Below are 23,920 nucleotides of genomic sequence, written 5' to 3' on the forward strand. Positions count from 1 at the left end.
ACAGTTTCCTCAGACACTTTTATAGTAAGCGGGAAAACACAAATTGTGTAATTATTTATTGCCTCCACTAACGGCTGTTCTCCGTACAGACACAGACCTACGAGATCATTCTGACGCTGGGACAGGCGTTTGAGGTAGCATATCAGATGGCTCTCCAGGCACAGAAGGCTCGTCGTCACAGTTCATATGCGGGTCCAGCTCCTGAAAACATCGAAATCAAGACCAACAGGCCAACCTCGCAGTCCCGCAACAGTACACGCCGCTCCACCGTAAGTATTCACTGATTTCACCAAGTAGGACATGTTCCTGGAGTAACATCTATGATGATCCTGGAGCAACATTACAATCAGCCAATCAGAATTAAGGAATACAGTTTTTGTTAAGTTTAGGCTTACCGTTAATATACCTTGTTATCCAACTGTTATTCCCCCTATGATTTTGGAAATAATTTACAGTTATGGTTGGTTTAGGGGTAGGAAATAGGTATGGATTACATTTTCACACAATAATGATGTTCCAGGATCAACATAGATGTTAATACAGGATCGCATCGCACTTGGCTAAATCATGACGTATTCACAATGTCTGCTGTGAATGATGAAGTTTAGATTTTTTGGCGGGAAATTCTCACCCCTCAGTTTGGTAAAGGGAAGCATTTATCGTATTGATTTAATTAATTTATTTTGAACAGAAAATCAACACAAAAAAAACTTAAAACTATAGGGCATATGCAGAGCTATACACAAAGCGCATGTGTTTGGACTGTGGGGTAAACCGGAGCACCCGGAGGAATCCCACACCAACACTGGAAGAACATGCAAACTTCACACAAGCTCTTTAGTAAGCTCTTTTCCTAAATGTCTTATGGTCCCTCTTTTCACAAGCCTTATTTTCTAGAGTTTTCGTTCTGAACTGCAGCTTCCCTCGCTGCTTTGTTTGCATTTGTGTCAGTTTAAATATTGCAGCTTCTCAAATTACATCTGGGTGTTTTTCTGTATTACATCTGGGTATTTTTGAGTCAATATTAACAAGATATATTCACAGCACGCACTTGCCTCTTATTTGTGTCCAATGCAATTTGGGATTCGTTTTGTTTAGCTGAATTCCTGCTGAACTGTAGAGTTGGTTCATTTCACAACTACAGCATTTTTTCATTTCTGTTTTCCAGTATCTCTTGTAAACTTGAAGGCTTGTGTTTCTATGAAAGGATAGAGCAGATTTAGTTTTGCAAAGGGTTTTAAAAATATATTAGATTACATTATTTGCCAAATTTAAGACTTTCTTGATGTAAAGAGAGTTTATATAATGTTTTAACATAATGTAAAATAAGTCTCTGATGTCCCTAGAGTGTGATTGTGAAGTTTCAGCTCAAAATACACCACAAATATTGTTTTATATATAGTTCTCTGAAACTGACCCTTTAGGCTTTGATCCTAATTGTGCCATTTTGGTGATTGTTGCTTTAAATTCAAATGAGATTATGCTCTTTTCAAAAGAGGGCAGAGCCACAAATGCCCACGTGTCAGCATAGTGGCAGATTCAAAAACAAGCGTATAGTAACAGTATATGCCAGGGGTTTTCAAAGTGTGAGGCGCGCCTCCCCTGGGGGGGCGTCAGAGCATGTCTGGGGAGGCGCGGGAACACATATTATATAATAAAAATATAATTATTAAGTTTAATTATTATATGTATTTTTTATTATTTTTAAACGTTTTAAGTAAACAAAGCTAAAAAAAATTAATACATTATAAAATAAGAAAACCTTTTTTACCCAGAAGGCCATAGCTGTGAATTCGCTTCTGTTTGGCAAGCCTGCCAATACAGGTATATGCCTGCTAATCATGCTGCTAATGCAATGAATCGGTTTCTGAGACCCACCGATTCAAAGCCTTCAAGTTCAGGGCTTAAACCCAAAAGACGACGATATGATGATCAGTATTTGAGTTTAGGATTTACGTGGAGAGGACCAGCTGATGAACCACGACCTTTATGTGTGGTTTGTCAAGATATTTTGGCTAATGACAGCATGAGACCCGCTAAACTTCGGCGATACCTTGAAACCAAGCATGATGAGGTAGCAAGAAATCCTCCAGAATTTGTGTTTGTGTGTGTGTGTGTGTGTGTGTGTGTGTGTGTGTGTGTGTGTGTGTGTGTGTGTGCGTGTCCGCGTGTGTGTGCTTGCATGTTTGGGAGGAGGGGGGCGCCAATGGATAAGTTGTGTCAAAAGGGAGGCCCACTGTCTTAGACTTTGAAAAACCCTGGTATATGCTAATAAGGGAGAGATGGTCACTAGTGGGAGGGGCTTTCTTTCTCTGATGACATGTACAAAGGGAGAATGTCAATCAAAGTGTTTCTGCAGACTGTTTTTATCAAGTGTGGTTTAAAATAAGTTAAATTAAAGCTGGTTATATTCACTCGGTTGCCACACAGCTGTGTTTAAACCCTTTATAAAAGTGATTTTTGCATAATAGGTCCTCTTTAATTACAGCAGGAAAAAGAATTGATTAGTAAATTCCTTAATAGAGTCCACAAATCCCCAAAAAAACATGCTGATATTTTAAATAATTGGTTATTCATGAATTTGGAGATATCACACCATGTTTTCTTTGATTACTGACAATTCCAATGAATTTGTTTCATGTTTTCATATGTACGGTTTCAGTCATTAAATCGAAAACAAGATATAAATAAAAAGAAAGAAAAGTAAAGTGGGTGACACAGTGGCTCAGTGGTTAACACTGTCGCCTCACAGCAAGAAGGTCACTGGTGTGAGCCTCGGCTAACTCAGTTGGCATTTCTGTGTGGAGTTTGCATGTTCTCCTCGTGTTGGCGTGGGTTTCCTCCGGGTGCTCCGGTTTCCCCCACAGTCCTAAGACATGCTCTATAGGTGAGTTGAGTAAACTAAATTGGCCGTAGTGTATGTGTGTGAATGCGTGTGTATAGGTGTTTCCCAGTACTGGGTTGCAGCTGGAAGGGCATCCGCTGTATAAAACAAATGCTGGATAAGTTGGTGGTTCATTGATGAATAAAGGGACTAAGCCGAAGGAAAATTAATGAAAAGTAAAGTATATAAAATAGGTATACATTTTTAAAAAGAGTAACGGCCCTGTGGAATTACAGAATCATTTCAATTTAAAAATTGAAAAAAAAACTATTATTTTAATGCCATTTATTAGTACTGTTTTAATGGTATTTATATAGTGTTGCAAAACTTTAAGTACAGCAGAAAAAATTGTTTTGGTTGGTAAATTGGCATAGATGGAATTTATTAACATTCATTTTCAGTGTTTTTATAACAGTCCAAAAAAATCCCAAAATAAAATGTTGATATTTTAAAAAGATTTTTTTTGCAATAACTTGCTATTCAGGGGCGAGGCAGTGGCGCAGTAGGTAGTGCTGTCGCCTCACAGCAAGAAGGTCGCTGGTTCGAACCTCGGCTCAGTTGTGTTTCTGTGTGGAGTTTGCATGTTCTCCTTGCCTTCGCGTGGGTTTCCTCCGGGTGCTCCGGTTTCCCCCATAGTCCAAAGACATGCGGTACAGGTGAATTGGGTAGGCTAAATTGTCCGTAGTGTATGAGTATGTGTGTGAATGTGTGTGTGGATGTTTCCCAGAGATGGGTTGCAGCTGGAAGGGCATCCGCTGCGTAAAAAATTGCTGGATAAGTTGGCGGTTCATTCCGCTGTGGCGACCCCTGGATTAATAAAGGGACTAAGCCGACAAAAAAATGAATGAATGAACTTGCTATTCAGGAATTTAGAAAATTTACACTACATTTTACTTTGAGAATTGACAATTCCAAAACATATGTGGTTTTGATCTGTGTCCTGTCATGAAAAAGAAAACAAAAATTTAATATAAAAGAAAGAAAAAAATAAGTATATCAAATAGGTTTACATAATTAAAAGAGTAACGGCTTTGTGGAATAACAGAATAATTTAGATTCAAATTACAAAATGTGTGTATATATATATATATATATATATATATATATATATATATATATATATATATATATATATATATATATATATATATATATATATATATATTTTTTTTTTTTTTTTTTTTTTTTAAATAGCATTTTTTAGCACTATCTTTAATGGTATTTATACACTCACTGGCCACTTTATTAGGTACACGTTACTAGTACCGGATTGGACCCCTTTTGCCTTCAGAACTGCCTCAATCCTTCGTGGCATCGATTAAACAAGGTATTGTAAATATTCCTTAGAGATTTTGGTCCATATTGTCATGATAGCATCACACAGTCATGTCATGTTCATGAAACCAGTCTGAGATGATTTGCGCTTTATGACATGGTGCGTTATCTTGCTGGAAGTAGCCATCAGGAGATGGGTACACTGTGGTCATAAAGGGATGGGCATGGTCAGCAACAATACTCAGGTAGGCTGTGGTGTTGACACGATGCTCAATTGGTACTAATGGGCCCAAAGTGTGCCAAGGAAATATCCCCACACCATTACACCACCACCAGCAGTCTGAAGCGTTGATACAAGGCAGGATGGATCCATGCTTTCATGTTGTTGAAGCCAAAATCTGACCCGACCATCCGAATGTCACAGCAGAAATCTGAAATACCAAATACTCAGACCAGCCCGTCTGGCACCAACATCCATGTGTTTAAAGTCACTTAAATCACCTTTCTTCCCCATTCTGATGCTTGGTTTGAACTGAAGCAGATCGTCTTGACCATGTTTATGTGACTTAATGCATTGAGTTGCTGCCATGTGATTGGCTGATCAGAAATTTGCATTAACAAGCAGTTGGACAAGTGTAACTAATAAAGTGGCCTGTGAGTGTTTAATGTTATAAATCTTCAAGTGCAGAAGGGAAAAAAGCTGGTTAGTATATATATATATATAAAAAAAAGAAATTTAGTAACATTCCTTTTCCATGTTCATAATAAACATGTGGTACGGTTTCTGGCTGTGCCAAACAAAATGAGCAGTTTTGATCTATGTCCTGTCATGTCTTTGACTTTGCTGTCTGTAATCTTCTGTGTCTCTGTGCTTCTGCCTGCTCCTCCTTCCCAGGGTGCACCTGTGCTTGAATGCCGCTGCTGTTACTGTCACACATGCTCCGCCCACCGCCCCTCCTACCTCCCGCTGCCCTCTATCAGCCCCGGAGTTCAGGTTCTGCTCTCTCTTTCTTCCTCTTCATCCTCCAACACTCTTCCTCTCTCTTCCCTGCCACTTATTCACTCTACTAATTTTCCTGTTACGTTCACTGTTTTCCACCTATTTTTTCTCCCCCATGTACATTTTTGGTTGACACTAGCAACAGGTCACAAGTTTAAAATGTGGTACCAGTACAGTATCGCAGATTTAAGATGATCTAAAGGTTGTGTAAGAGTCAAGGATGAGTGTGTCATTGGCACATTATTGTTTTGGCCTGAGGATGTGCTCAGTGTTTAAGCAGGATAACGTTTGTTTGGGTGAATCTCACAAAGCATTTCAGCAACATCTACTCCAAAATCAATTAAATTAAATAAGATACTTTATGAAAAGGAAATTACTATTGTATTAATAATTTTAGTGCATTGTGGCATTATTTTGATGATTATGTTATGTGTTTGTGTGTTTATTAAGTGTGTTTATGTCATTTATAAATATGTATACAGTTGAAATCAGAATTATTAGCCCCTCTTTGAATTGTTTTTTATATATATATATATTTCTCAAATTATGTTTAACAAAGCAAGGACATTTTCACAGTATGTCTGATAATATTTTTTCTTCTGGAGAAAGTCAAATTTGTTTTATTCCAGCTAGAATAAAAGCAGTTATGCATATATATAACGCACATATATATATATATATATATATATATATATATATATATATGTGTGTGTGTGTGTGTGTGTATGTATGTATATGTATATATATAAATACACACACAAACACACACACATTCATACACACACACACACACACACACACACACACACACATATATATATATATATATATATATATATATATATATATATATATATATATATATATATATATATTATATACACACACACACACACACAYATATATATATATATATATATATATATATATATATATATATATATATATATATATATACATACACACACACACACACACACACACACACACACACACACACACACACACACACACACACACACATATAGATCAATATCATCAATCAATCAAGATCAATATTATTATTAATTTGTTTTTAATCAATTTTTTAGCCCCATTATGCAATAATGAATTCCACTAATTGAAACAACACACACACACACACACATATATATATATATATATATATATATATATATATATATATATATATATATATATATATATATATATATATATATATATATATATATATATATATATATATATATATATATATATAGTTTCAATTAGTGGAATTCATAATGGGGATAAAAAATGTATTAAAAACAAATTAATATTAATATTGATAATGTGTAAACAGCTTGTAAGAAACCTTGCCTCCGCCTAATTATTGTTAAATATCAGTATATCACTTGTTATCAGAAGCTCTTGTTCTTTTTATTTCTAAGCAAAGAACAAAGAGGTCTTTAGTTCATTATATGTGCATAAATGTGTGAGCATAAGTAGTAAATTGCTGCAGCAGGTCATGCACAGACCATTAATAAACATAATAGCAATGGTTTCAGAGTTCTATGTATAGTGCTTTAATAATTACAGTAAAATGAAAACGTTCATAAGCAAAACTAAGATTCTGTGCATAATTGTATAAGAAATAATGTCACAATGCAGAACAATGTTAAGCAGAAGCTAATTTTAAGCAGAAATGTAAATAGATTTGTGTGTGAAAGGTGTCCCAGATCTGTTTTTGTGAGATTCTTACAGTAGTATTTTTACTTTACAGATCAGTACACACACATTTAATTAGGTTGCCATGCTTGTATCAATGTCTTGAAAAATTTCTAAGAGAAATTTCACACAATGGGAGTTTCATGTTACGTAACATAATTTGTCGCCTAACAGCGTCATTGAGAGGCCTTTTCAAAATCAAAGTATTGTATTTTAAGCAATAATTCAAATGTTTTCACAGCAGCTATCTTACATTAACACTTTCTTATATAATTTATCTCAAAATTCTCACTTTTTTGAAAATAACTCAAAATGACTGCATCAGGTGACCTTTAAAATCTTGTTTAATGCAGTTTGACACATTTACCTCAAAAATGAAATAATCTATTTGCAAAGTCCGATTCTGAGCTGTTGTGAAAAATTGTTGCTGGAAGCAATTCTGAGAGTTTTTAAAATGCATCGACATTTTACTTTGAATCAGTTCTGAGCTTAGTTTTTAACAGTAGTTGGTGCTCTAAGCTAGTTTTGACAGCAGGCAGCACCCTAGACTAGTTTTTAACAGCAGACGGCACTCTAGGGGAGTTTTTAACAGTAGATGGTGCTCCAAGCTAGTTATTGACAGCAGATGCACTCTAGGCTAGTTTTTAACAGTGGACAGTGCTCTAGACTAATTTTTAACAGTAGATGTCACTCTAGGCAAGTTTTTAACAGTGGACGGTGGGTGATGTAGACCAGTTTTTAACAGTGGACGGTGGGGGCTGTAGACTAGTTTTAACAGTAGACAGTGCTCTAGGCTAGTTTTTACCAGCAGATGGTGCTCTAGACTAGTTTTTAACAGTAGATGACGCAGTAGGCTAGTTTTTAACACCAGATGGTGCTCTAGGGTAATTTTTAACAGCAGATGGCGTTTTAGGTGAGTTTTCAACAGCAGATGGCACTCTAGGCTAGTTTTTAATAGCAGATGGCACTCTAGGCTAGTTTTTAAAAGCAGATAGTGCTCTAGGCTAGTTTTTACAAAGTACAGCACTCTATGCTAGCTTTAAACAGCAGATGGTGCTCTAGGATAGTTTTTAACAGCAGATGGTGCTCTAGGATACTTTTTAACAGCAGATGGTGCTAAAGGATAATTTTTTAACTACAGATGGCGCTTTAGGATAGTTTTTAACAGCAGATGGGGCTATAGGCTAGTTTTTAGCTGCAGATGGTGCTCTGGGCTAGTTTTTAACAGCAGATGGTGCTCTAGGATAGTTTTTAACAGCAGATGGTGCTCTAGGATAGTCCTTAACTGCAGATGGTGCTCTAGGATAGTTTTTAACTGCAGATGGCGCTTTAGGATAGTTTTTAGCTGCAGATGGTGCTCTAGGATAGTTTTTAACAGCAGCTGGTGCTCTAGGATAGTTTTTAGCTGCATATGGTGCTCTAGGCTAGTTTTTAACAGCAGATGGTGCTCTAGGATAGTCCTTAACTGCAGATGGTGCTCTAGGATAGTTTTTAACTGCAGATGGCGCTCTAGGCTAGTTTTTAGCTGCAGATGGTGCTTTAGGATAGTTTTTAGCTGCAGATGGTGCTCTAGGCTAGTTTTTAACTGCAGATGGCGCTCTAGGATAGTCTTTAACTGCAGATGCTGCTCTAGGCTAGTTTTTAACAGCAGATGGTGCTCTAGGATAGTTTGTAACAGCAGATGGGGCTCTAGGCTAGTTTTTAACAGCAGATGGGGCTCTAGGATAGTTTGTAACAGCAGATGGGGCTCTAGGCTAGTTTTTAACGGCAGATGGGGCTCTAGGATAGTCTTTAACTGCAGATGGTACTCTACGATAATCTTTTACTGCAGATGGCGCTCTAGGCTAGTTTTAATACTTAAACCTTTCCTAACTTTATCATTGATTATTTTAGGTTCAAGTGGTATTTGTAATTAATTGGATGAAAGCAGAGTGTGGCTGTTTGTAAAGCATACAGCGCCATCAGCTGTTAAACACTGAGCTCAGAATATATTTAGGAGAGAATAGCGGGTGCATTTTAAAATGGATCCAGAGTTGATTTCTCACCACAGCTCTAGTCTGATTACACTAGCCAGAATGAGCATTTGTGTGTGTATAGACTCAAACCTTCATCAGGTCCGAGTGTTGTTGTCTGTCTACGGTGCTTTCTCCTACATGGTGTTCATGCTCAACGGCCATCTCCTGACTGTGTGAAATGTGGGTTTCCGTTGGCTGCCATTCTCTCCTGCAGTCTCACTCCTCGCTCCTACTTCCTCGGCAGATCGACCCGCTGGAGCTGGAAACGGACCTGCAGTCCCTGGGCAGCACCAGCTGGCTTTACGAACCACGGAGCTCCTCCAGGCCTTCGAGTAGCACCAAGTATGAGACCACCATATTTTGAAGCAGGGCACAGTCCTTGTCCAGTCCCGCCTGCTGCCCCATTTCAACCCCACGCCCCATAAACTCGAGTGCCCCGTGCCTTCTCACTGTGATTTGTAGCCTCCCTCAGGGCAAGACTACTTCCCACTCCAATCCCGACCCCAGCCCTTGCCTGCATTGCCCTCTCTGAAAGTTGAACGCCTCCACCATCCTGTTATTGTCGTCTTGATCCAATGAGCGCATTCTGGAAATCCTTGGATTTGCCGTATAACCAGCCTCCTCAAACTCTTCCGTCATGGTCTAAAATCGCCTCTGAAAAGCTTCCCTATTTTATACAGTACACTGAATGTTTACGGTTTGGTCCCTCGTATCGGAGGGTTCTCTTATCTCAAAACCTCGAACTTTTAGGCGCAGGGTCCTATCGAGTAGCTCGGACACTTGTAGCATATCTACATCTCCTCATCCGGATGGATACGTTGGTGGAACTTTTGTTAGAAATTAGTAGATCCACAAACTGCAACAGCAATACTAGTACTGTTTTTCAAGTTTACGTATGTTCACGATCATGAATGCAGCATAACGCAGATTCCCATCAGCGCTCCTTAATCCCTGTAGCACTAGATCACTTTTTTTTTCCTGTAGTTGGACCCACGTTTCCCCCATCCAGCCGTTCTTCAGTTTTTCAAAAAGAGAGTTGGGTCTTTAATCTCAATTCACATCCAGTGCTTCCTTTTGTCTTACCAGGCATCTGCAGCTCTGAGGCCCTTGGAAGAAACACTATGCCTGTTTAGAGCATTTAGAGGTTGGGATTTGAAATGCAATACATTTACTGGGAAGAGTATAATACAGCCCCAAGAAAATGGAATAACCAAGACAACATTCCCATTCTGTTTTCTAGTTGTTTTTTGGGATGTAATTTGTTTAACGAGCTTTTATCTAACAAGGGAATACATTTTATTTGGTAAAGTTCTATATTTGTAACTTTACATTGTTAACATCACGTAGTAAGTGCGTGTATACCCTCTGTTCATTTTGTGATTGATGAGTTGTTGTGTAAAATTAGTTACCTCTGAGATTTCCACACACACACAAAAAAAGTCGTTTGCAGAAAAATGAGACAAAATATTTTCGTAGACATGATAACGATATATATGTTACTATTTTCAATTGTAAATTAATTCCCACGGTGAGAGTTATCTTTAGGTAAAATGATAATGAAGCCAAGATGAGACAATGCACCAAGGCTAAAGTAAAAGAAAAAAAAACAGCCTTAAGCATATTGTGACAAGTACTGATTGAAAAAAAAAACTGTAAGTTTGCACCACTTTGTTTATTCACGCAAAAAAAAGGTTATTTCAGTGTGTTAGATGCTAGAAATGTGTTATTCTGGTTGATTCTGTTTTCTGTTTCATGGTTTGTTTTGTGTTGTTTCATGTACCACGTTCACACTGCAGGTAAATACGCTTTTGTCTAGCAGTTCTGTTGTTTTCGGAAGTAACAAAAGCGATTTAAAACCAAATTTACGAATGAAACGTTAGCTGTTTCTCAATATACGTTCTTCAGCGATGTAACCTCTGACATCATCATCAACTGCCAAAGCTCAGTTCCAATACTTAAGACCCCAAGAACGGAGTACGAGTGAAACTTCTCGGATTTGTTCTTAATATCGAGGACGCACCGATGCAAACTTGAGCACTGAACTCGCTCTAGAAGTCCCAGAAGTCATTGCAACCAGTGTTGCCAACTATTTTCAATGAAAAGTAGCTAAAGCCTGCCAGAAAAGCAGCTAAATGTTGTCAGATGACATCACGCACTAATTTGCATATCAGTGACATCATCACGTAGTATCTGACAAGCGTTAGCCAGTCATGTCTCTACTTTCTGAGGCGCTGTGTATTATATTGTACTTAAATATTACATCCAGATGCACAATAAATAGGTTCTTATTAACAAATTACTTTTCGTGACGACATCATTGCGTAATCACAACTCAAAACTACACATTTAAGTTGAATACAAAATAATGACTGCTTTCTCAAATTGACTGGCCATCTCAGCAAAAACATTATTTGAAATATGTCTATTTAGATTTGTAGGAAAAATAGGATTGGCTATTTGTAAAAGTAATACAAACACTTCTTAATAAGAACTTTTTATTTTTAAATATAACACTGATAATGAACAGTTACATTATTTTAAACAGTCACAGCTGGTGTACTTACTCTTTTTTTAACTTGTGTAATTAACACATTTGTGAATGTGACAACAATTATTGCACTATTGGAATTTATTGCTCCCTAAATTACCAACAATTATACATGTTAACAACTATCAGTAAAATAATAGTTATGAAAAACAATCTGAGCTAGTTAATCTGCTGAGTGAAGCCTGCAGCCACTGCTCCTTTGAGTCACTTTTTTAAAAATGGCTAAAAGTAGCCAAATTCAATTAAATTCAGTTCACTTTTATTTGTACAGCGCTTTTACAATGTAAATTGTGTCAAAGCAGCTTCACATAGAAGATCATAGTGAACTGAAACAGCGTCAGTCCAGTTTTCTGTGTTTAAGTTCAGTTTAGCTCAGTTCAGTGTGGTTTAATATTCAAGGGGGTATATGCCAAGCTAATGTGTTTCCCATGCTGATACACTTCCGGTGACCTGTTATCGTGATTTTTGTCCATTTTATATGGTTTCTTTTAAAGCATCGATGTTGTAATGTCATTCAAATATAATCAGTTAAACAGACTTTGGCATCCATTTAGTTGCTCAAGCGTATAACGAGACAAAAAGCCGTTTGCTCGCATGCGCCCCTCAGAATCGGCAGGTTAGCGCAGAAGCTCCATTGAATATACTGGGGTAAAATAAATGCTCATATTATAAAGACATGGCGGGGAAAATGTAATTTAATGCGGTGCTTCTTGTACAATCTGAGTCCCACTTTATATCGGATATCACTCAGCCAGTGGAGATCGCAGATTTTTAAAGAAAACAGACCTTTAACGCACCGATTTTGCAAAGGCATACAGTTTGCCGGAAACGATTAACCCAGGTTACTGGCAAATTGAAAGTCCTATTAGCATGCTTCGGCATGGTCCCTATACTGAGAGTCCAAACACTGAAGAGCAAATCCACTGATGCAGCTCTACAGATCCCGAACTATGCAAGCCAGTTTTTTTAAATGCATGTTAAAAATTGCTAAATTTGTTGCTAGGTGCTTTCTGATAAAAAAAAGTTGCTTGGGTAGTTTGAAAATTGCTAAATCTAGCAACAAAATTGCTAAGTTGGCAACACTGATTGCGACAGGAGGCATTCTCATCAGCATTTATTATTAAAGTTCAGAGATATAACTTATTTATCTTAGGCGTTTCCCTAAATAAAAAGATGAAAGTAAACATTATCATGAAAAACTTAATAAAGGCACATTAAGGGTGTTTATTTGCTGCAATTCATATTAAAATCTTTATTATTTATATTGTGCAATATTTATAAAGTCTTTATGCAGAATATATATTTTGAAAAGAGGGAAACAATGAATCGTTGTTTGAATGCTGTGATGCTTAAATAATTTTCGATAAAAAACGCGCGAAGGTCATGTGACCATCATAAAGCACACAGCATCTCATTTCTCAGAGGACTCGTTCTCTGTTCTCGCGGTCTCCCGAGTTCATTCTTCCGAAGTGACCTGGCAAGACTGGTCTTCACAAGAACTCAAGCCCGTTGTCTACGTTATTGGAACTGAGAAACAGCCTTTAAATGGCGTGTTTTGCCACTTTTGCGTTGCGTGTGCGCATGCGCATCCATTGCGCAACTGAACCGAACGTCATTCACGCAGCTACGTTACTCGAAGTTTGAGGGTGAAAGAAAATCACAGAAAACGGAGGTATGTGTCTTGATTTTTGTGTGAATTTCGGTAGTTTTTCATTCACCTTAGTTTCTACCACTAACTTTTAATATGACTGGATAGAAATAAGCCTTTGGTCACGTATATTTAGTCTTATTTGCAATCCTCGCAACGAAAGCCTGTCGATACTGACACTAACGGTTGTTATCAGAAAATGTCGCGTTCAGAAGAGATTTATGTATTTAATACACACGAAATCATAATTAAGCTGATTATTTCGCATTTTAATGTTGTTTTCAGTCCCTAAACATTGCAGTGTGTATGTGGCTGTTTATTTATTCTTGTGTAAGTTAGAAAGAAGACTTCTTGATTCAGGCTGTTGTTCACCTATGAACTGCACTGTTGGTCTCTCATGTTCTCTTCTATGGAGTTATCTGTTAAACTTGTGGTAGTTTTTTGTGACTGTGTTGCACATCCTCAGCCTCCAGCCATCACTGTCATCCTCACGCTTTAATAACCATCGTTTGACATTGTTTTGTCCCATTTTGTCCCATTGAAAATTGCCAAAGAGGCTAACAGACCCATTTCACTCATGCCATCACGTCCTGTAACGTGAGCTTTGTGTATTTTTTGACACTGTGTTCACATTTCTGAAATTCTCTCACCTTTTTTTAAAAGATTTCCAATTTAATAAGCAGTCCTGACTGGGCTCTGATTGGGATTTTAGAGCATTCCCATTTCTGAATTCCAATGTATTTTTCCTTGTGTAGCTGACTCCACCTTTCAAGTTTCCGGACACCAAGGTGTGAATTGAAGGGGACTCAGGTGAAACTTTATGTGTGAGTCCAAATGAGGAAGAAATCGAGTGAGTATGCGAGAGAGAAAGAAAAATACTAAATTAGCACTTAACTGCCGTAGCAAACGGACTGTCCAAAGTTGCTCCTACTGCAAAAATGAACTTGAATAAGGACATTACTCAACTGATTTACTGATTTGTTGGTGTTGGAAATGGACCTAAAAGTCAGATATATTAAAATATCAATCAAAATGATGTTAAATTTAATTGAATCTGACACAGATGTGTCATATTTCACCCCATAATCAAAATAAATAGATTTTGCATGACTCAAATTAAGTTTATTTTAGGACTATTATCATGTCCATAATAGTTTGAATTTATTTTATATTAAAAGCTGCATTAAATTAAATGGAGTGTAAAAAAAATACAACCAAGATGATTACCCAAAACTATATTTTACAAATCTACTCTATTTTAATAATAGTTTTTCATTGTTTTTCCCAAAATGGTTACAAGAATTTACTTAATAGTCATTTGAGGAACAAAGTGTGATCCTAAAAACTAGTTTTATTTGCTTTATTGTTTTGATTATGGAATGAAATCAGATGATCTAAGCATTTTTCAAAGTTTTCCATCATGAGATTCAATCATTTCTATATTTAAATAGCAAACAAAATCTCTGGAAAACTGGAATTCTTTTTCTGAGCACTGTGTGAACATTGTAGCATTGAAGTGTGCAATGTTTCCTCCAAAACTGTGGTTTATTTTCATATCAAGACTTTGTGGGTGACAGGAACAGCATATACCTAAAATAATAATAATGCAAAAACAAGATCTTTTTGAATCGTGTACATTGTAGAACTGCTTGTTGAAGGTTTCTGGCATTTAAAACAAAATTGAGATGAAAGTGTAAGCGTTGAGAGGAAATACTTTGATGTAAATCAGCAAAAATATTTTTACTTGTATGTGAAGAATCCAGCTAAATTGAGATCGACAGTTGATGCAATGATCTTACTGTGAAATAGCAAAGATGTAGCATATTTAGGCTATTGATTTGCCACATGAAAACAAAGAGCTGAATTAAATGTCACTTTATGGCCACTTATCACAAAGCATCACAAGTGTTTTATTTTTTTAGAGTTAGCAGGCTGTTTTGTGGGCACATATGCTGCAGTGCAAAAGTTAGGATGATTTACAGAAAATTGAGAAAATAGCAGAGAAAAAATGCAAACCCTCAGGCGACACTTCTCCCTCGCTTCCTCTTTGAATTTCCTTTTGAACTTCACATAATTTGAGCAAATATTGACAAACAATTTAACAAATTACATTAGCATCCTCTTTTTTATTTTTCCTGGTTCGGAAGAGTATGAGGATGTCAGAAATATTATTACCAGGTTCAGGGCTGAACGCTTGCACTTGACAACACATGATAAAATACCACTGTTGGCCTACGTAGATGGTAAAGTAACTATGATTAAAAGATGTCTATTAAATGTACTTTTTGTCCTGAATGTTCATACTATTCTGTATGTTCATTCCATTTACTTAAGAAAACAATCATTATAATATCTCAATGCCATTGAACTAATAAATTCAATCGACTTTTTTGCTCTACGTCTTTGTGTTTTGTCTTGAATTGCATTTTGTTTGAGCAGATTCAGGGTTTTTCCTGCCTCCAAATGAAGCAGGGGTGGTATATTTGCTACTTGAAGGAAAACATTGTCTTATTTTAACAGGCGAAAACTAAATGTAATTACATACATGATCAGTGCTTGAGCTGTGCTGATTTTAATTTAAAGAGCCCATATTATACATGAAATAGGGTCATATCTTGATTGTAAGGGTCTACAACAACAGTCTAATATGCATGCAAGGTCAAAAAACACTTTCATGGTCTTATAATCTGCATTTATTTTTACCTAATTAACCCAGCGACTCCTGTATGAATCGTCCAGTGATTCATTTGTTCCCAAACCCCTCCTTAGCGCGAAGCTAATCTGCGCTGATTGGACCGATGACAGTCTGTTGCGATTGGTCGACTGCCTTCAGTGAGAGAGTGAAATGCCCAACAGCTAATCAGCAATATAAAAGTAATCACAGTTCATACACGCTCGATAGTGTAGGCGTGGATTTTAGCTGCCAGTGGGTCAATGTAAATACAGACGACTAACTATTTTATTGAGCAAAAACTGTTGAGATCTCCTAGCTTGTCTCACTCTGCTCTTTTCACAGACACACACACAAACGCACATATTGCCCTCGTCCTGGCGTGCGCGCACACACACACCTCCGGACGACAATGCGCAAGCACACACACAAACACACACACACATACCTCCGGATGACAGCGCACGCACACACACGCACGCACACACTACCCTCGTCCACGGAGCTACGTAAACAAAGCAGCACGCGTCGCATTTTTAACGTGACTTTGCACGCGATATGAGAATATAGCCAGTTAACCTGATACAGTACACGCGGTTACAAGTAACAAATCACAGCTAAATACATTTGCAAGCTAGAGTCAACGAGGCAACAACTTTAATCGCACGTACTTACACTTGAGAAAATGGAGGAAGAAAAATCCATCCTGACGTCCATCAGTAAGTTACTCTTTACTGATCCTTCCTTTAACAAACGCAGATGAAGTATTCTTTGTAGCATGTAGTTTGCAGAAGTTTCCAGTAGTTTCCAACTGCTTGGCTATAATGCTGAGGTTTCATCATTGGGTAGAGACTCAATAATATCCATCTGCAGTGTGACTTCAATCGACCGGCATGTTTGTGTGTGTGTGTCTGGGTTTCTGTGTCAGAGGGCGGGGCCTCAGGTTTCAAATCTCCCGGGTTTGCGCGTGCACGTGAATAACTTGGTTTCATTATCACGTCATGGCGAAACACCTAATGACTCGTTTGAAGCACTATGAGTCGACTCTTTTATAGATGAATCAACCGTTTTAAACACTGTATTCTTACAGATTTAAGCCTTAGCTGGATACTTCACTTCACTTAGAGCTGTGTTACACACTACATGGAGGGGAATTTTCAAAAACCCATAATATGGGCTCTTTAAAGGTGAAGGTATTACAAAATTTAATAGAGTTAGCTAGGGCTGCTCAATATATCGTTTCAGCATCGATATCGCAATGTGATCTTTCGCAAGTCACATCGTGAGTATATGCAATGTTGAGTCTGGATTATTTTTTATTATTTCGCAAGTGTTTTTTGGGGGCCTGTGACTGTGTGAGGGGTTTAAAAGCATTCAGAACATTGACAAATCAACGATTAATTTTATTGAATTGTTTATAAAAAGACGACTGTGCAATATTATTTTACATGTGATTATTGAATCACTGTATAGTGGTCCCTCGCTATAACTGCGTTCATATTTCATGGGCTTTTTAGTGCAATTTGATATGCTTTTTTGCGTCCGGTGTGCATTACTTCCAACTGTCATGTGCACTGCGCACCGGCTGTGCAACCCCCTTAAGGATAGAGTCTGTTTTAGATTTGTAGATTAGTGAAAAAGAACATTATGCTGGATGCCAACATTATCCACACAAAAGCTAAAAGGCTTTATGAACCTTTTGCTGACCGCGATGGATGCTTGAGCCTGACAACAGGTTTTGATCTTTGGTTTCATTCTATAATACTGGACTTATTTTTCTACGAGGGTTTAAGTTTTGAGAGTGTTTCAATGAGAGAGAAAAGTGCGAAGATGGTAATGCCTGTCTGAGAAAAGTGTATAAAGTGTGTAGTGAGGGGTTTTACAGCCTTAAAACATCTTTAATAATTGTAAAAAATAAAGCCGACTACTTCGCGGATTTCACCTATGGCAGGCTATTTTTAGAACGTAATTCTCACGAATAACAAGGGACCACTAAATACAGTTTGACTTCTCAGAAACTAATAAAATGCTTTTTTACATGCTTTTTTTTTTATTTGTAATTTTAATTTATTTTTTTTATCTTTTTCTTTATTGAATTTATCTATGGTTGTAGATTGTTAATTATATTTTATGCACTCCCCTACAGAATCTATATATATATATATATATATATATATATATAAGCGGAATAAAAAAAATTGCAATGTTATAATTTTTACACCAATGTGCAGCCCTCGAGGTAGCCACCTTGTAATTTCCTATGCAGGAAAAAACTGTGATATATATATATTACTGTATTTTACAGTTCTATCCTCTTTCATCCCGTAAAGGTATTTTCCTGTATTTCTCCCGTATTTTCAGTCTTTCTCTAAACAGCCGAGCCTCCCTATACGCAACCATACCGCCGAACCACCAGGGGTCACCCCTTACTCTTATACGTGAGTCTATTCTGCGTTTTCGCTTTGTTTAGGAATGAAGACACATAAATAAATATTAAAAACGGCGTGATGAGAGATTCATTCGTTGTTCTTTAATCAGAAAGTGTAAGTTGTACAGTGGAGAAACGGCTATTGAGATTGATAGCTTGATTCTATTTCATTATAATAGCTATTAATTTTAATAAACTGTTTGCTAGTGTATTTGCTGCTAATGTATATATTTGTTTTTCTTTTGTTAATAATAATTTTAATACATATCACTGACACTTTAACTGTATTTACAATGAATCAGTAATCATTATGCATAATCAGTAATCATTATGCAATTTGCTGTATGTTTGTATTTAAATAATGACCAAATCAGAACATGTCAAAAAAAGGAAAAAAAGCTTTCCATTTTATTTTCACAAAATACATGAAAAACTAAATGGTGAAAATAGTCCCAACAGTAAATAAAAACATAAGCATCGACGTAATAAACGCACATCATACACAAACCCATTACGCAACACCCTCTGGTCTGTCATAAATATGAAATGAAAGCCAATGGAAGGTTCATTAAATTTTACAAGAATTTGTGATAATCCCGGTCACTCAAGCGGAACGAGGTTTCCTGAACCGCAGACATCAGTCATCATAAAACGCAAATGGGCAATAAAACTCTTCAAATCGACTGTAAAACCAGTTTAGACATTTGGCTTCCGTGGGTATCGGGTTGGAAGTCATGGCACTGTAGTTTTATCGATCAGGACGCACCATACCAGGTCTAACGGCTGGCATCATTGGCCGAGCAGGAGGTCGCATCATGTGTGGCCCAGGCATCATTTGCATAGGCCCACCCATTGGTGGCCGCATACCTGGACCTGAAAGAGAACCAGATGAACGTAAGGGTCAATTCAAGATTTTTTTTTTTTTTAACAAAACATCCTTCTCATTAACTTGGCTAAAGTTATAGATAAACTATTATACCTGGTCCTCCAGGCATCATGGCATGAGGAGGGGGGCCCATCATGGGCATCATAGGTGGACCACCCATCGGTGGAGCTGGTAACATGCCCGGTCTCGGAGGTCCGCCTGCAAATTATAGAAAACTAGTGTTAATCTTAATACAAAAACCACACTTTAATAAAAGGGACAGTTCATCCAAATGAGATTCTTTTTTTTTTGTTTAACACAACATGATTTTATTAAGGTATTGTTTTATTAAAAGGTATTTTTGAAAAATGTTAAAAACCTGTAACCATTGACTTCTATAGTATTTGTTTTTTTCACTATGGAAGCCGATGGTTACAGGGTTTCAACATTTTTCAGAAATACTTTTTTTTTTTCAACAGTAAAAAGAAACAAACAGGTTTATTACATGTGGAGAATGAGTAAGTAATGACAAGTTTTGAGTGAACTGTGCTTTTAAATGCAATACACTTAAATAGACCCACGTTGGTAAAATATCAAGATTTAAAGTAGTTAATTTTTTTATGTTGTTTAAGTCATCTGTTTATTTTAAAGGAATATTTATCCTCAAAATTAGCTCATCATTTTCTCACCCTTCTTGTTCCAAACCAGTTTTGTTCTGTTGAACACTAAGGAAGACATTTTGAAGCATGTTGGAAACCAGCAACCATCGACATGAATAGTGGGGAAAAAGAAATACTATGGATGTCAACAATTACTGGCTTCCAAAATGCTTCAAAATATCTTCTTTTGTGTTTAACTAAAAATTAACAAAATACTCAAGCTGGTTTGGAACAAGTCAAAGGTGAATAAATGTTGACAATTTTTATTTTTGGGTGAACTATTCCTGTAATATGCGTAAAGATATAAACATATTTAAAGATAAAACATATACATATAAACAATGTGCAATTTTGCAAAACACAATTGCAGAGCAGTCTACCAAAACTTCTCATGTTATTATTATTAAGTTTTGTCCAGCAGTTATAAACGCGTCCGAATGCTCTCATTTTGGAAAAATGTAGACACTATGCAAGTAAAGGAATGATTGTGCAGTGATATATATTTATATATATAGAGAGCATTAGAACTAGAAAAACATCGCCAACCAATATTAATCTGTAAATATTAAATTCAAACTGTATATGATCCGATCGATTGGCCAGAGATCGGTATTGGCCGATAATCTCATTTCATGACTCGATTAGTACTCGCTAATCTGGCCGGTCTCATGAACAGATTGCAAGTGTTTATGAGTTTACAAGCAGAGGGAGACGCATTTGCGCACCCATATTTTATACATCAGCAGCTACAACATGAGAGGAGGTCAATTATGTGTGGTGGCGTGAGGGAAAATGTGCTTTATGCAATGTCAAAGTTATATAAAGCTTAAAGCATCAGAATTGGTATCAGCCAATCACCATGGCAAGGAATTGGTACTCAGATAAAGCCAGATACCCATGGTTATATACTGCAATTTATTAACATACATTGTCATTTTTATGTTGGACAATTGAATGATAAATAGATCTAATACATCGCTAGTAAGATTAATTAAATGTAGGAAAAGAAAATCTAGCTATTACTGTATGCAATTGATTAATATTGACAAATCAGTATCAGCCAAAGAAACACCGTCCGTGCATCCCTTGTTAAGTGACTGAAATCTCGAACAGATTTTTTTTTAGATGCTTTTCTTGTAGGCTTGAAAACTATTTTTTATTTATTTAACGTGCTTGAGGATTCGATTTAATCGATATATGTTAAGTTACTTTACTGCAACATGCCATTGTGCAACGTTTACTTGTGTATACTCACATTAAATGTAAGCAATATTTTTATAGGTGAAGAATAAAAACTGTTTAGTTTTCTGAAATATTATTTTAAATATGCAAACACTGCAATGGCCATGAGAGGATAGAAATAATTCATTATATCTCTCTGAAACGCACCAATGCTTGGATGAGGTAGCAGGGATCCGCCAGGTGGAGGGGCTCCAGGGAACGGGGTGGGCGGAATTTTACCCTGCTGGAATGCAGCCGCTGCAAAAACAGACAAAAATGACTTTACACAGGAGCACTCATCTCTAACTACCAAGACATCCCTGCCTAATTATCAAGACAGTTTATATCATCAAGAATAGCTTTTACACCTTGATAAATAAACACATGATCATAATTTACTCACTCGTTTTGTCAATGAGAGACTGAGCTTGCTCCTCCATCCACTTCTGATAATAATCCTTCACATTTTCTTTGTGTTTGCGTCCACTGCAGTGTGTCTTTCTGACCGAGGGCTGCAGACATAAAACTACAACATTAAACATTTGCGCAGATAATAATGATAAAAGTCATTTTACACAGGTTTGAAGTGGTAATCTCACCGAATCATGTGTCAGGTATGTGTCACAGTAATCGCAATAAAACCTGAAAGAGACAAACACTACTATTAAAAGCTAAACACAAATGTACACATGTATTTTATAGCTATTTAACGAACAATAACTGCCTCTAACTAGCTAAATACAGCATTTACTATAGAAATAATACAATATTTTAATTTTTAATAGCATTTCAATGGCAGAGAATCGTAAAATTGTGTTCATATTTATGTAAGCCTATTGTTAGTTGATTAATTTGTAACCTTAAAATGTGTATTCCTTCCGTAAATTATACTGAAAGCTGTTAAAATCGTGTTTAAATAACAGAAGTGCCGTAGTAATGATCCTAAACACATTTAAAAGCTGACTTTAGTTAGCTTACAGAGCTAGCTCTTGTCTAACAAATGTAGTTAGTTTAGAAATCTACACTGCAAAACTGCACGCATGAATGATACACGTATTGTCTTTTTTGAGTAAACCTGCTTGCTTGTTTTGCTTATGAATTGTGCTATTAATTGTGTAATATAATATAAAAACGGACTCACTTCGGCATCTTCACAGCGGAACAGCGCGGGGCGAAAACCACCGGATGTAGAACATGGAGACTCTTTTTACGCCTTTGTTTGGGTTTGGAGCGAGCACGCGCGCGCCGCCGCGTGTTTGGGAGTGTTTATCGCCTGCTCACGTTTACGCATTTATTCCATAGTTAATGGATGGAAGTTTTTGCTATCAAAATTAAAATGAAAATTCAAACGCATAAAAAGACCAAATGATAAATCAAATGCTCAAAACAACTACCCGAATGATATACCAAATGCTCGAACTGTCAATATTAAATCAAAATGCATTCTCAAATGAGAAATCAGTATTTGATCTTTAATTTTCATTATCAACACAGCATAGGGTGGAAGTTTCATGGTAATGTAATATTTCCTGCAGTATAAACATTTTATTGACGTACCTGTACAGTTGCAATACATTACACTTTGACTAATTCTCATTAATGTGATGATTAAAAAAAAAGGAAAATGTATTATTATATACCGCTGCATTGTATTACAACAAAGAATTATTTATTATCACAACCAGGAATAATAAAACTTGCATTAACCTTCTTCTTGGAAAATGAAACCCAGACTTTTCATTGATTCATAGTCTACATATATTTTGTAATCTTGACAGGCTTTTATTGCATAAATACCACAAGATATTTGTGAAAGGGCATGTAATAGGGCTGGATGATATTGAAAAAATCTGATATTGCGATATTTTTCTGCCATAAATATTGTGATTTAAATAATTAAGATGGTTTAAATAACGCTTTGACAGTTTTCTGGGGAGTTTTCAAGAACAGATATGGAATAATCACAACACAAAAAAATTGTCTGCTTTTTAATCCAAATATCTAAAAAATTATTGGTAACACTTTATTTTGATGGTCCATTTGAGTATTAGTAGACTGTCTGCTTAATATCTGATGATACTGCTCCTTCAACAGACATTAAACTGACTATTAGAAACTTGGCAAGTACAAACGGACCATCAAAATAAAGTGTGACAGACGACATCTTTTACATCAGATTGTGCATTTTCTCGCACAGCTGGATGCTGGACTCATGAAAATAATTGTTTGTACTGGACAAAACTAATTAGCTGAAGTCCCACTGAAGCGACAGCCAACAGAAGATTCGGCTTGGTCTTAAAGCCTTTTTTGAGGGGTTATTTTCTCTATTTATGTTGGCTTAGCAGTCAAAATAGGATAAATGAGCTCATGTATGGGACAAATTCTGGACAGGGTATACAGAACTTCTTAAGTTGAATTTAATACCTTTTACTACATTTTTTAATACCTTCAAAAAAACGTTTTTAATACAAGCACGATTTAAAGCTGCAACTGTAGTGGTGTAAATGAAATATCTTTCCAAATGAAATAACATATTGCTGATAACATATACATTTAAGTAAAGGAGAGGGATTAATCAAGATGTCACAATGGGCTTTTGTCCATAGTTTTTAATCAATGTTATATATGTCATCAATGTCAATAGCCGCTCTACTAAGAACAGTTCTATACGGTTACGGTTGTCTCTCCACTGAGCCTGGAACGGCACGGCACGATTACAAACAGTTCTCGGGCCGGAAGTCTAGGCATGGTTGAAAACCAGCAAACCAACATCACCTCACATAATACCGCTCATGTCCTACTCTCAACATAAATCCATGCAAATTTTAGACTAAAGGCCTGCACTTACCACAAATTGAAAAATGTTTCTAAAAAATTGGGCTTGAAAATGTAATACCTCTTCAGATGATGTTTATTACTTTTTAATGCCCTTTATTTTGGCTAATTTCATTTACTACCTTTTACAACCCCGTGGACACCCTGTTATAACAAAGAATTTC

The 23,920-nt window shown here is 36.5% G+C and overlaps 3 protein-coding genes across 12 annotated transcripts in view; 2 read left to right on the forward strand and 1 right to left on the reverse strand.

Annotated features, from left to right (window-relative positions):
• Nucleotides 1–15,475, forward strand: part of anks1ab (ankyrin repeat and sterile alpha motif domain containing 1Ab) — an 80,482-nt gene extending 65,007 nt beyond the window's left edge. For 2 of the 9 annotated variants that reach the window (XM_073954740.1, XM_073954742.1), the window contains 3 exons: nucleotides 90–269; nucleotides 9,126–9,223; nucleotides 9,968–15,475. In XM_073954740.1, coding sequence (XP_073810841.1) covers nucleotides 90–269; nucleotides 9,126–9,223; nucleotides 9,968–9,983 — 294 coding nt within the window. In that variant the 3' untranslated portion in view covers nucleotides 9,984–15,475. Of the gene's footprint in view, nucleotides 1–89; nucleotides 270–5,054; nucleotides 5,154–9,095; nucleotides 9,395–9,967 lie in introns of those variants that run through there. The other 7 variants (XM_073954739.1, XM_021477309.3, XM_005166150.6 and 4 more) reach the window with 5 other exon arrangements.
• Nucleotides 12,853–23,920, forward strand: part of adora3a.1 (adenosine A3 receptor a.1) — an 80,706-nt gene continuing 69,638 nt past the window's right edge. The window contains exon 1 of one of the 2 annotated variants that reach the window (XM_073954761.1): nucleotides 12,853–13,101. The gene's annotated coding sequence lies outside the window, so the exon portion shown is untranslated. The remainder of the gene's footprint in view (nucleotides 13,102–23,920) is intronic. The other variant, XM_073954760.1, reaches the window with a different exon arrangement.
• snrpc (small nuclear ribonucleoprotein polypeptide C) lies at nucleotides 18,557–22,112 on the reverse strand. The gene is given in 6 exon segments (NM_173251.2): nucleotides 18,557–19,049; nucleotides 19,156–19,260; nucleotides 21,090–21,179; nucleotides 21,325–21,433; nucleotides 21,521–21,563; nucleotides 22,063–22,112. Coding segments are annotated over 6 exon segments (480 nt in total). The 5' UTR covers nucleotides 22,071–22,112; the 3' UTR covers nucleotides 18,557–18,924.

The sequence above is a fragment of the Danio rerio genome, chromosome 6, assembly GCF_049306965.1.
Source record: "Danio rerio strain Tuebingen ecotype United States chromosome 6, GRCz12tu, whole genome shotgun sequence".
Taxonomy (NCBI): domain Eukaryota; kingdom Metazoa; phylum Chordata; class Actinopteri; order Cypriniformes; family Danionidae; genus Danio; species Danio rerio.